The sequence below is a fragment of the Scyliorhinus canicula genome, chromosome 12 (assembly GCF_902713615.1).
Source record: "Scyliorhinus canicula chromosome 12, sScyCan1.1, whole genome shotgun sequence".
NCBI lineage: Eukaryota > Metazoa > Chordata > Chondrichthyes > Carcharhiniformes > Scyliorhinidae > Scyliorhinus > Scyliorhinus canicula.
This window is the reverse complement of record NC_052157.1, coordinates 103,854,975-103,868,581: the sequence shown is the minus strand read 5'-3', so window position 1 is coordinate 103,868,581 and position 13,607 is coordinate 103,854,975. Positions and strand designations below refer to the sequence as shown.

The 13,607-nt window shown below is 42.3% G+C and overlaps 1 protein-coding gene across 1 annotated transcript in view; it reads left to right on the top strand.

The window, feature by feature from the left end:
- ankfy1 (ankyrin repeat and FYVE domain containing 1) overlaps nt 1–13,607 on the top strand; it is a 79,894-nt gene that overhangs the window by 12,951 nt on the left and 53,336 nt on the right. Inside the window, exons 3-6 of the mRNA XM_038813632.1 lie at nt 2,178–2,313; nt 10,293–10,416; nt 12,693–12,842; nt 13,353–13,518. Coding sequence (XP_038669560.1) covers nt 2,178–2,313; nt 10,293–10,416; nt 12,693–12,842; nt 13,353–13,518 — 576 coding nt within the window. The remainder of the gene's footprint in view (nt 1–2,177; nt 2,314–10,292; nt 10,417–12,692; nt 12,843–13,352; nt 13,519–13,607) is intronic.

The window sequence follows — 13,607 nt, the reverse complement described above, 5'->3', positions numbered from 1 at the left end:
TACACTGGCATGAGAAAATACAGGAGAGTAGCGGAGTTGGCGTTCTCTCCTGTTAAATACCAAAGCATGTAAAAAGCTCCTTCATTCTTAATAGTTGCTCTTAATTTTCCTGGGAGTTGTTGCAGCTGCAACCAGCAATTTTGGAGTAAGGTATAGGTCAGATTAATGGGTGTGAAAGCTGCCACACTCTCCCAAGCCTGAAGGCCTATATCTTCGTGGATGCATTTGTTTTCATTTTCCAGAATTCCCTTGATTCTGGAACTGTCTCAGAATCTGTTCAAAAAAGGCGGGATTGAGAATATGGGGAATTATAGGCCAGTTACCCTTCAAGCCATTTAGCATGAGTGTGTAGGATCAGTAATTTTATGAAGGGAAAATTGTGTTTAACAAATGCTATTTGTTTTTTTGAGTGTGCAACTAATTGGGTAGATAGGGTAGATATATTTAGATCTTCGTTGCATATGTAATGTGGTCCCACACAAGTTGTTACACAAGGTTAGGGCTCATGAGATTGGGGATGATATTATCATGCACAGATGATTGCTACCAGAGAGTAAACGATGTAAAATGGATCATTTTGTGGGGCAGGTGAGGATCTATGCTTTGGCCCTCAGCAATTCATAATTTACATTAATGATTTAGATGAGGGTAATACTTCCATGTTGGCTCATGTTTTTCCACCTCGCTTTACAAGTGGTGAGGAGAATCCATGGAGACCGATTAATTGATTGGGCCAGGTGGTGGCAGATGGAGGATTTTTGGAATTTTCCACTTGGAGGCAGGAATGGGAAAGCAGAATATTTTTTGATGTGTAAGGTTATGAAATGTTGGTATTCGGAAGGAATTAATTGTCCTTTACACAAATCTGAGAGTTGGTATGCAGGGGAGACGGTGGTGTAGGGCGAGTAATCCAGAAGCTGAGACTAACACTTTGGGGACACTAGTTTGAGTCCCACCACAGCAGCTGTTGGAATTTAAATAGTGGCTCAAGAAGGTGGATCACCACCACCTTCTCTAGGGCAATTAGGGTTGGATAACAAAAATGCTCGCCTAGCCAGTGACGCCCATGCCTTGTGAAAGAATTAGGTACAGGCGTTTTATAAAGCAAATATTGGTCATTGTTGCAAGGTATTCAAAGTATTAGGGCAGCACAGTAGCACAAGTGGCTAGCACTGGCTTCACAGCTCCAGAGTCCCAGGTTCAATTCCCCGCTGGGTCACTGTCTGTGTGGAGTCTGCACGTTCTCCCTGTGTCTGCGTGGGTTTCCTCTGGGAGCTCAGGTTTCCTCCCACAGTCCAAAGACGTGCAGGTTAGATGGATTGGCCATGATAAATTGCCCTTCGTGACCAAAAAGGATAGTAGGGGTTATTGGGTTACGGGGATAGGGTGGAAGTGAGAGCCTAAATAGTCCGGTGCAGACTCGATGGGTTGAATGGCCTCCTCTTCTCTTATAGATAAATTCTTGATGTCGCGAGGAATTATGGGCTACAGGGAGAATGCTGGTAGGTGGAGTTGAAATGCCCATCAGCCATGATTGAATGGCGGAGTGGACTCGATGGGCCGAATGGCCTTACTTCCACTCCTATGTCTTATGGTCTTATGGTCTCCTGCACTGTATGTCCTGTGTTGGTTTCAAAGCCTTGCTACTGTGAAGCAGGGCTTTGGTGAGACTACATCCCAAGTACTATGCCCATTTTGAACTCCTTACCAAAGGAAGGACATGCTTCCCTTGGAAAGGATACATCAAAGTTTCACTGATTCCTGAGATAAGAGGGATGTTCTCTTGAGATTCAGTAGAATGGGTCCCATTGTTCTCTGTGGGCAATCTCATTGAAACAATTTTTGAATGGGTAGATACCGAGGGGCTGTTTTCTTGCCTGGAGAGGCGAGAAGATAGGGGTCATAATCTAACCAGTCAGCTGTGAAGGGCTGAGGTGAAATTCTTCTGAATCTTTGGAATTCTCTACCCCAGTGGGCTGTGATAAGTATGTTCAAGACTAAGATTTGGGCAGCAAGGAAATCAAAGGATATGGGGATAGAACAGGAAAGTACTGTTCATAAAGTTCAGCCATGATCCTATTGATAAAGCAGGCTCAAAGTGGGGTGTGACATTCCCCCCACTCTTCCAATGTTTTCTCATGGTAAATGATTCTTTTTGTGTTTTTGTTCTCTGCCAGATGCTGAGCCAGAAGTAACTATGGCGATGCTTCGATGGGTTTACAAGGATGAACTTGAGCTGAAGGAAGATGACATATTCCTCACCAACCTAATGAAACTAGCTAATCGATTTCAACTATATCACCTCCGAGAAAGGTAAATAGTAGACACTCATTTTCTCCGAAGAACGTGTTCTTAACTAGTGCCAACTTGATGCTAGTCCATGGATGAATGTCACCGAAAAGTCAGTGGAATGATTCTGTAACTGTATTTGGGATTTTCACTTTTTATTTCACTCTTCCATTTGTTTGTTGCAACTTTGTTTCAAACTTAAATGTGAGGAAACAAAATGTCTGGTTTGATGGCGGTCAGTAAGAAAAGAGGAAGAAAAATTTGTGGAGAAGAAGAACTGGGAAAAAGAAATCTGAATTCTAATCATGGATACAGTTATAACCGTGTACATTCATCTTGCTATCTACACTCGGAGTGCAAAAGGTCTGGCGCTCCCTGTTATATACCAAGAGGTTCCCTGATTGGCCCATTAATCAGGGAACTCTTATTCCAATTGGCCAATCCAATTCCAATTAGGCCTAAAATCGTTAGTGGGGACAATTCTTGAATCCGTTAGCAAGGACTTTATAACGGAACATTTAGAAAGCATTGGCAGGATCAGTCAGTCAGAATAGATTTATGAAGGGAAAATTATGCTTGACAAATCTGTTGGATCTGATGTAACCAGTACAGCTGACAAGGGGGAGCCAGTCGATGTGGTATATTTGGACTTTCAAAAGGTGTTTGACAAAGTCCTCCATAAGAGATTATTGTTCAAAATTAAAGCACATGGGATTGGGGGAAATGTATTGAGGTGGATAGAAAACTGATTGGCAGAGAGGAAATGAAGAGTAGGAATTAATCGGTCCTTTTCAAATTGGCAGGCAGTAACCAGTGGGGTCCCACAGGGATCGGTGCAGGGACCCCAGCTATTCACAATATATGTTAATGATTTGGATGAGGGAACAAAATATAACCTCTTGAAGTTTGCAGATGATACCAAGTTGGGTGGGAGAGTGAATTGTGATGAGGATGCAGGGAACCTACAGCATGATCTTGTCAGGTTGGGCGAGTGGGCAAATCAATGGCAGATGCAGTATAATTTGGAGAAGTGTGAGGTTATTCATTTTGGAAGCAAAAACAGGAAGGCAGATTACTACCTGAATGGTTGTAAATTGGGAGAGGCAAGTGTGGAGTGGGACCTGGGTGTCCTTGTGCACCAGTCGCTGAAGATAAGCATACAGCTGCAGCAGGCGGTAAAGAAGGCTTCATTGCAAGAGGTTTCGAGTATAGAAGCAGGGATGTGTTACTGCAATTATACAGGGCCTTGGTGAGGCCACACCTGGAGTATTGTGTGCGCTTTTGGTCTCCTTCTCTGAGGAAAAGAGACTCCTTCTCTTGAGTACATGCGAAGGTTTACTAGACTGATTCCAGGAATGGCGGTACTGTCATATGAGGAGAGATTGACTAGGTTGGGATTGTTCTCGCTGGAGTTCAGAAGAATGAGGAATCTCCTACTGACTTATGGGACTAAACTGCAGGGAAGATGTTACCAATGATGGGTGTGTACAGAACCAAGGGGTCAGTCTGAGGATTCTGGGTAAATCATTTTGGACAGAGATAAGGGGACATTTCTTCACACAAGAGTGGTGAGCCTGTGGAATTCATTACCACAGGAAGTAGTTGATGCTAAAACGTTGAGTATATTCAAGAGGCGGTTGGATATAGCACTTGGGGAGAATGGATCAAAGGCTATGGGGAGAAAGCAGGATTAGGCTATTGAGTTGGATGATCAGCTGTGATCGTGATGAATGGCAGAGCAGGCTCGAAGGGCCAAAAGGCCTCCTCCTGCTCCTATCGCCTATGTATGTATCTCAAAGGCCTGGTCTAATTCATTACAAGTCGTGTGATTATGTAGAATTGGTGATTGCTGTTTTGTGTCATCAAATTAACTATGAATGAGGCCCACCTTTCATTTTCATCCAGAAAGAGTTGATGTTGTTCCCCATTGAGGTACTTGACCGTAGTCCATTCTGCCCCTTTAGCCTGTACTACCATTCAATCCCTTACTTAATCTGTCCCTCAACCCCACTTGGGATCAATATCCCTGATGCCCTTATCCAACACTAATCTCTATCTCAGTTGACACTTCCACAAACTGTTCGGAAAAGTGTTCCAGATGTCCATTACTCTTGTGTGTTGGGGAGGGTAAGAGGTGCTTCCTGCTTTCACTCTGGGATGACTCGACTGTCCAGTTGTTCTGGATTCTCCTCCAGTTCAGTTAATTTAATGATTCACTTTCACTTCACTATTTTATATGCCATCTGTTGATCACTGTGCAAAAGGGTTTTTTTTCCCCAACCTTTTCAACTCTTGTGTGTCTTCCGTCTTGCTCATTTAGCTCTGTTTTAGGGAGAGTAGATTGTGAATAGTTTCAAGCTGATTCAAGTCTTTAACTTGTACGTCCATCTGTGACTGTTCTCTTTAATATTAGAGTGCTATTAGAGTTTTTCTTTCTTTGATCACCCTACCTAATTTATTTTTAAATATTCTTGTATTAAACCCAGTGAATTCCCTTTATAAACTGGAGCATTTGTTGACTATATTATTTCTCTCAATTCATTCAGAGTGGTAAATGCTTATTTCAATTAAGCTTAATGATTCTGTATTTATTCCGTATTATCAGCTTTCCCTTTAAAAGTTTCCCTTGTTCATCCTTCCAATCTATTTACTTCTCCCCTAATTTGAAAGACTTGCTTCATATTCTAGGCTCCTATTTGAATTTGATCCTATATTTGCACTCCTAAGGACTTTGATTCCCTATATATTGTGGGGATGATTAAGAGAAATCAAGTGAAGATAAACAATGCCCCAGTTAGCTTCCTTGATGCACTGGATCGTCAGACAGTTCCACATTGTGTTAATGAAGTCCAACTTGGTTGTGGTCAAAATGATATAGGGTCAATACTCAGTCTGTAGACTTGGAATCTGTTTTGACTTGTTTCAATCAGTCTATCCATAAATGGCTTAGTTCCATTACAGCCACACAGTCTTCTGCCAAATTTAATGTATTTGAAAGGTACACTGTCAAGCTTTAATGTGGTTCCATCAACATCTTACAAGCTTCGGTTTTGGAGTTCAGTGAAAAACATTTGTTTGTAAACCTGGTGGACCCGAAGATCTGGATGGGTCATATAAGTGAGCTCTGTTGATCCAGCTTGATTAATTTTTGTCTTTTTGAAGTTGGAGAGGGTGTACCTTGCATAAATTTTCCATTACACATGTTTACATGCTATTATAAACAGAAGGGGGATTAATTTAAAATGCCCTCATTTCTCCCCTTGCAACCCATCCATAATGGTGCTTTTCTTTATTTCCGCCCTTTATAAGTGGTGGCATATTTTACCCAACCCTTAAATTTGGAGTGTTCAATGCTTTATGAATAACTTGGACAACAAACCTGAAATTACCCATCCCCTCCTTTGGACAAAGGATGTATTTTCCCCAGGGCTGGAATCATGAAGTGTTTAATAGAGTCTGGATTCCTTTTGTTGTTGGAGACACTGGTTTCAGGTTAACTGGATGAAGCCCCTGGTTGAAAGCTATTGTGTTTTGGAACAGGTCATGCTTAGGCCGTCAGCACCAGAATGGCGATGAGTTGCAAACAGTTGCTTTTGCCCATAGCTGGCTGGGGCAGACATCTCGTCTGCGAGTCCATTGTTTGTTTTGTTTTGGTTTGGCATTTATGCGATGCAGAGTGTTCCATTGCAGGTGCGAGGTGCTGGTTTTTGTTCACTTTCAGATTGTTCAGAAACTTCCAGAAACCAGCATGTGAATCCTGCGTGGGTTTCACCCCACAAACCCAAAGGATGTGCAGGGTAAGTCAATTGGCCACGCTAAATTGTCCCTTAATTGGAAAATAAATAATACAGTAGTCCCCCGTTATAACGCGGGTGTTGGGGTCCAAGACAGCCACCCGCGTTGCATCCGAGCCGCGGATATCCACGATGGGGGGTTTTTTGGCTCTGCAACTTTTTTTTTGAACCGGAAGCATTGGATAAAACCTTCGATCAGAGTTCTGATAAGAACTTACTGTAGTTGACTGCAGAATTATTACATTATGCTACCATAAGTTAAATATAAGTTAAAGTAAGAAAGTAGCACTTCTAAATTTATTTAAAAATCTATGCATGCGCTTCCCATTGTGAGTCTACGGGGGTCTGATTTCCCCCCCCCCCCCCCCTCCCCGTAGACTCACAACGGGAAGCGCGTTATAATGCTATTATTTGTTCATTCCCCACATTCTTCTCCTCCACTGCATATCTGAAAAGACTGGAACCAGGCATTTGGGATTTCTCCGTCAGCTCCTTAAAACTGGCAAACCTCCCCTCCACGAACAGGTCTTCAAATCTCTCCCAACCCTCCTCCTCCCGCGACTTTAAAAACTTTTGAGTCTGGAACCGCTGACAGAAAAAGGTTGTTGGAAGATGGGGCCTAGCGAAAACAGGGAACGGAGCTTAAAATGTTTTCTCAAGTGCTTCCAAATTCTCAGGGTGGACACCACCACTGGATTCAGGCAAAATCTTGCTGGGGAGAAAGATAATGATGCTGTAACTATTGCACCAAGACAGGAGCTCGCTTCCATTTGTCCCCGGTCAGAACCACACTGAACCACAACAATATCTTCTGAATATTGACTGGCCAATAGTAAAACAGTAAATTGGGTAGGGCCAAGCCTCATGACTGTGTGTCTCTTTGGAGCAAAGCCCCATGGGTCCTTGAAGTCTTACCTGCCAAAATAAAGGAGGACATTAATTATTGACTTTTGATGAAAAAGGACTTGGGGAGACATTGAAAAAGAATTAAAAATCTCGGCAATACGAACCCTGCCTGCCAAGGACAAGGGAGGTTATCCCACCTCTTATGTTGGACTTGACACCAACCAGACGATACAATTTAATTTATGAAGCGAGGCTGGATTGTGGGCCACCCAGACTCCCTTCTCATAATAGTCTTGTGGTGTCTGTGTCTCGCGCTCTCTCTCGCTCGCGCTTGCCATAAACTGCCCTCGCCCTCTGATACTACTCCACTCAAATATGCATACAGTTAACAGTAAGGCGAACATAAACAACTAAAATCTACTATAGCAAACCTAAACAAAACAAGAATTAGGCTCATTATCTAAACTCTATTCAATCCTTCGCTGCTCCTGTTAGCTGACTCTTGGGTTAGCAGGGTGGCTCCCAACTAGTGAAGAAAAATGGTTCCAAGAAACAAAACATAAACCATTGTTCACCAACATGGAGCTATATATTTTCATAACAATCTGAACTGAACCCCTCATCAAACTAAACCCCAAACAGTAAAAATTCAACCCTAACAAGAACAGGAAAATGCTAAAATAAGCCTGGAACAATTCAACACTCACCCAAAAAACTAATTACCTCAACAGCCCAACCTGTTCTTTACAAATGAGCTCACCTCTCCACATCAAATAAATAGTCCGTTCCCTCAATTCACTCTTAACCGTGCCAGGTACACCACAGCGAATCGGTCTCTACTTTTGTGCATGGCGGCCTTGGCTTTGTTGAACACAGCCCTTTTCTTCACCAGCTCTGCTCCCATGTCTTGGTAAAACCTGATGGTGTGACCCTCCCATTTGAAGTCACGATCCCCCCCTCTCCCACCTCAGAACCTGCTCTTTATCTTTGAAGCGATAAAACCTCACTACCGCACGCGGTGGATCCTCAGGATGACACCTCTGCCAGAATGAGCGGTGGGCTTGGTCCAACTTCAGAGGGGCTGTGAATCTACCTTCCCCCACCATCTTACCAAACATCTCTGCGGGCATCGTCCTTCCATCCCTTCTCTCTGGCAGCCATACATTTAAATTTTATGCCTCTTGGACTGATTCTCTAAATCATTCACCTTGGCCTTCAGTGATTTATTCACTTCATCCACCAGAGACATCTACACTCGCAGTGAGGCAATCTGATCACTGTCTCGAAGTCTTTTGTGGCTCCATGGGTTTTCACGGTTTTGTTGATCTTCTCCCGAGCCACTTGGATGAGGATCAAGGCTGCCTCCATGAATTTGCGGAGGTCCTCTGACACAGCCTGAAAGTGTTTCGAGGTACGCAAAAGCACCTCTGCCATTGGTGGAGTGGCCTCTGCCATCTTTTCTGCCTACGAGCTCTTGAGAGGCCTCCGATTCTGTTGACTAACTTCTACTTTCTGCCTTTTCCCCCCTAGCCTTTCTGGGCATTTCGCCTATGTAGAATCCATTAATTCTATGGGTTTTGTAAAGAAACACCCCCTTAAACTGAGAAAAGGGCAAAAGCGCAGCACTCTAGTGGGATCCACCTTGTGCGCGTTTCCACCCCCACCTGAACAAAACTCCACTGGAAGTCCCTCTTAATTTGATACATCTCAATCATGTTTTCCCCCCCCCTCCCCCCAAGTTGTCTCTGCTCCCAGGAAAACAACCCCAGTTCTTTGGGCTTTGTTGGGTAGGCCAGCATTTGTTGACCATCCCTAATTATCCTTGAAGATTGCGAGCTGCCTTCTTCAACTGCTGGTGTCCATATGGTGTCGGTGCAGTCACACTAACCAAAAATCTCTCCAGCCCAGGTAACATCCTGGTAAATTTACTCTGCGCTCTTTCTAACTGTGGCCAGAGAGGAATTGAAAATTATAGCCAGCGCCTAAGCTATCGAGTCCTTTTTTTTTTTTGCTCTCCTAATTTCCTTTTTCAGTTCCCTCTTGCACATTTTATACACCTCTAGGGCTTTTGCTGTTTTGAGTCCTCTATCTGCCCAAAGCATCATTTTTTCTCTTATCCAATGCTGTTGATCCCTCATTATCCAGGGTTCACTGGATTTGTTGGTCTTGGCCTTTTTCTTTATTAGAACATGTTAGTCCTCCACTCTCCTATTTCCATCTCAAATGCCTCCCACTGTTAGAATCATAGAACCTAACCCATTGAGCCTGTGCCAGCCCTTGGAACGAGCACCCACCCTACTTAAGCCCATGCCTCCACCCTATCCCCGTAACCCCACTTAATCCTAAGGGGCAATTTAGTGTGGCCAATCTACCTAACCTGCACATCTTTGAACTGTGGGAGTAAACGCACGCTGACACGGGGAGAAAGTGCAAACTGCACGCAGACAGTCACCCGAGGCCAGAATTGAATCCGGGTCCTTAGAGCTATGCGACAGCAGCGCTAACCACCGTAATCTGTTCTGTCGCAGATTTACCTAAAAGTGCCTGCTCCCAGTCCATTCTGGCAAAATCATATCTGACCTTATTAAAATTGACCATCCCCCAGTTTAGAACTTTGATTTCAGGCCCATTCTTGCCATTTTCCATAACAATCTTGAATCTAACGGCGTTATGATCGCTGTCTGTAAAATGCTCCCCCACCGATACATCAATCACTTGACCGTTACCTCAAGTCGAGGGCTTCCTCAGTATTAACTATACCCCCAAGTTTTGACATAGTACTTCCAATTCCTGAGTCCAAATAATTTATATCAATTGCCTTAGCACAGACCCCTGTGGAATGTTACTCCCTATCTTCCACTAGTCTTGAGTAATTTCTGTTTAATCCTGACTGAGTTCAGTTTTGTTCATAGGGACTAGTATGTTGTCTCATAACTCTACATGTGTTGACGTTTTTAGTCAGGGCTCTACATGCCGTACCTTAGCGAAAACCTCTTGGAAGTCCATGTATGTGCTGCTCATTTCATTCCCATTATCTACTCTTATTCCCAAGAATTCAGTAGGGTTTATAAGCTTTGGTTACCTTGACTATCAAATGCCAATACAGATTGCATGTTGGTGAGTTACTTATACTCTGACACTGGTATCTTTGTTCAAATGCAAAAAAAAAGTTTTTTTAAATCCAGGCTACGATGCTGGCATTAAGTGGATTTGGGTGCTCTTGTCACTGGTATGTACGAGTGCTGTGGCCAGGGATTATAATTCTGAACACTTTTAATTATGGTGGCAAAATATAGTTTTTGAATATATGGTCTGGACATTCACAATAGTGTATTCATGTCTGTACTTTTTCCCTGCTGGCAGGTGTGAGAAAGGAGTAATGTCTTTGGTTAATGTGAGGAACTGTATTCGATTCTATCAGACTGCAGAGGAGCTGAATGCTAACACCTTATTGAACTACTGTTCTGAGATTATAGCTAGCCATTGGGTAAGTGAAAAGACGATTGCATGCATTTATAAAGCACCTTTTTAATGGAGTGAAATGTCCCAAGGCACTTCAGAATTACATGTAAAACGTGATGCTAAATATCAGAACCGAAGCTATATTTTATACCACTGCTCTGGGTTATCTTCCAAATTTGTCTTGGACATTTGTCAGGAATTCTGCACTTTAATCTGTAACTTTTACAGTGCTGTTTTGCCTGTGTACTTAATGAATGCAATATAAATTGGATGCAAAATACAACACAAAAGAGGTGACTTTGAAACGCTGTGTATAATTTCCCAATTGGTGAATGGGCCGACCTTTCTTTTTACGTGATTTAACTGTAGGGATCTGCATGAGGAATATCCAAGGATGGCAGCTTATTTCAACCACTTTTCTCTCCTTCCTTTAAGTTAAAGAAGTGGATGGGTCCACTACTGCCATTAAAAAGTATTTCCACTTTGGCTTTGATTCCAGGTCAGACTTTAAAAAAAAAAAAAGTCCTTCGGCGCTCCTAATTTGCACTCCGTCAAAAAGTGCCGAAAGACTTCAGTGTTGAGCGGTCAGTTTGGAAAATCCTGTGCAATAGCTGATGCATTTGACTGGGGAACCCCCTGTATTGCAAATGGTTTAATTAATTGGGAAAGACCTTGTGCTGTAACTAGAGTGCTCGATGCTGACATTGGACATCTCCATATTGTTCTGCTTGTGCAAATTCATCTAAAACTTGTTTCACGTTATGAATAAAATACATACTAAGGACCTTTTTTTTCTCTTGCTACATGGAGTTGGAATTATTTTTTTTACCCCGAATTGATGACCAAAGAATCCAAGATATGCAGTAAATTCCATGGTTCGAAATGCCATTGTGCTCTGTCTCTGCTGGTTAATGTGGTTAGTAACCTGAGCTAAGTCCCAAGTGGTCCTCTGTTTGATCCCCAGTCTGCGTTTAGTTTATCTCTGCCACAATTGTGGTTGATTTAACTTGGGTTTCCACACTGCTTGAGGGAACAAAAACTTTTTTGATGTGATGTAGAATTGAGATGCCCTCTGGGCGGCATGGTGCGAAGGACCCGGGTTCGACCCTGGCCCCGGGTCATTATCCGTGTGGAGTTTGCACATTCTCCCCGTGTTTGCGTGGGTCTCACCCTCACAACCCTAAGATGCTCAGGCTAGGCGGATTGGCCGCACTAAATTGTCTCTTAATTGGAAAAACAATAATTGGGTAACTCTTAAATTTTATATTTTAAAAAGAAATGAATTGTGATTCCCTCCAGCTCTTGGGTTGGATGTGAGAATCCGTGGTGCTATTTGAAGATCGTCCCATTCTCCTGTCTAACATCGCCAAATGCAAATTATTGGGTCTATTATTAATTTTGTTGTTTTGCCCCTATGAGGATTAACTGTCAGGATGGGTGTGAAAATGTGCCCCAAGGAGTCGAGGGGAGGAAACAAATTTAGTTCTGTCAGCCATTAGTTGTTTTTGGAACTGAAACAAGCTATCATGTATAACAGTACCTGGTGATCTTGTGCTTAGTAAAATATGCTTTTTTTTTTTGCTGTTAAGATTCTTTGCAGACCTACATACAACATAGTATGCAGAATTACCATTTCCACCATTTTCATAGCATTGGTACCAACCATTGCAAAGCAGTGGTACAAATTAATTTGACAGGTTTGAGAGTTTTATAATATGAAAGAAAAATGTGTATTTCTGTCACGCCTTTCATAATCTTGGGGCTCCCATGGTACTGAACATGTAATGAGTTACTTTGGAATTGAAATGCTGTGCTGTAAATGTTGTTTATTCTAGACTTATTTAAGATAATAAAGTTGTAGCCTCCAGGGGCTACAGTCCGTTCTGTTCCGTTAAATGGGCAACAGTCGAGAGGCCTGGATTATTGATCCAGAGACATGCATTTGAATCCCACTGTGACAGCTGAGGAACTAAGTTAATCTAATACAAATCAATATCTGTAATGGTGACCATATACTGGAGTGTCTTAAATACCCATCTAGTTCACTAACCTCTTTAAGAAAGAAAATATGTCATCCTTCCTCAGTTTGGCCTATATCTTATATTTTAGCTGTATTGAAGAAGGTTGCTCATTACTATCTCTTGAGGGCAATTGGAGATGGGCAATAAATGCTCTTGTTAGTATGCCCATATTTTGTCAATGGAAGAAATAGCAAACAAGCAATTAAAAAAATCACTTTGAAGTAATTAACTAATTATCTGTTTTACCTATGAAAGCAGTTTCTGTTTTTTATTTATTTAGGATGATCTGCAGAAGGACGATTTCAGCAGCATGACGGCTCCTTTGTTGTACAAAATGATTAAATCGAAGACTGAATACCCTTTGCATAAAGCTATCAAAGTGGAAAGAGAAGATGTTGTATTTCTCTATCTCATTGCAATGGACTCCCAGGTAGGAGCATCTTCTATTAACCGAAGCAACGGTGTAATGACCCACATTTAGGATCTGACCATGTGGAATTCACTTGGGTACATTTGAGGAATCTTGTGCCTCATTCCTCAGATATTGTGCTTTGCATCCTTTACAATCCTACATTTTGGTGTAATGAATTGAGTTTCTTGGAAACTGCCCTTTTTAAAGCTTGAAACTCATAAAATTCCAACAAGACAAATCTGATGGGGACAAGTGCAAATAGAATGGAGCAGCCTGGTGAGCCAGAACTCTGAGCTGTAGTTTGGATACGTTAACCTATATAATTGGATTCTGTATTATTAACTGAGGAATAACCTGCTTTGAAAACAGATTATTGCCTCTGTTAAATGGATTTATTGAGTGGGGCAAGCGTGTGTATGGTAACGCCACCAGCAGTAATTTCTCACTGTTTCATTTGACTTAATGTTGTGGTTTTTTTTGTTTAAAGCTGTTTTTATTATTATTATTTTTTCATTACTACATTTCCAGTTACCTGGTAAACTGAATGAACTCGATGATAATGGAGACCTGGCCTTGGATCTAGCGCTCTCTCGACAGCTGGAGAGTATTGCAACAACACTGGTTAATAATAAGGCTGATGTTGACATGGTGGATAAGAGTGGCTGGAGTTTGCTTCACAAGGCGATCCAAAGAGGTAAAGCAATGGCATAGGAATGAAGGTCAATATTGATGGCTGAAATAGCTTGGGGGGGGGGGGGGGGGGGGGGGAGGGGGAAAGCACAG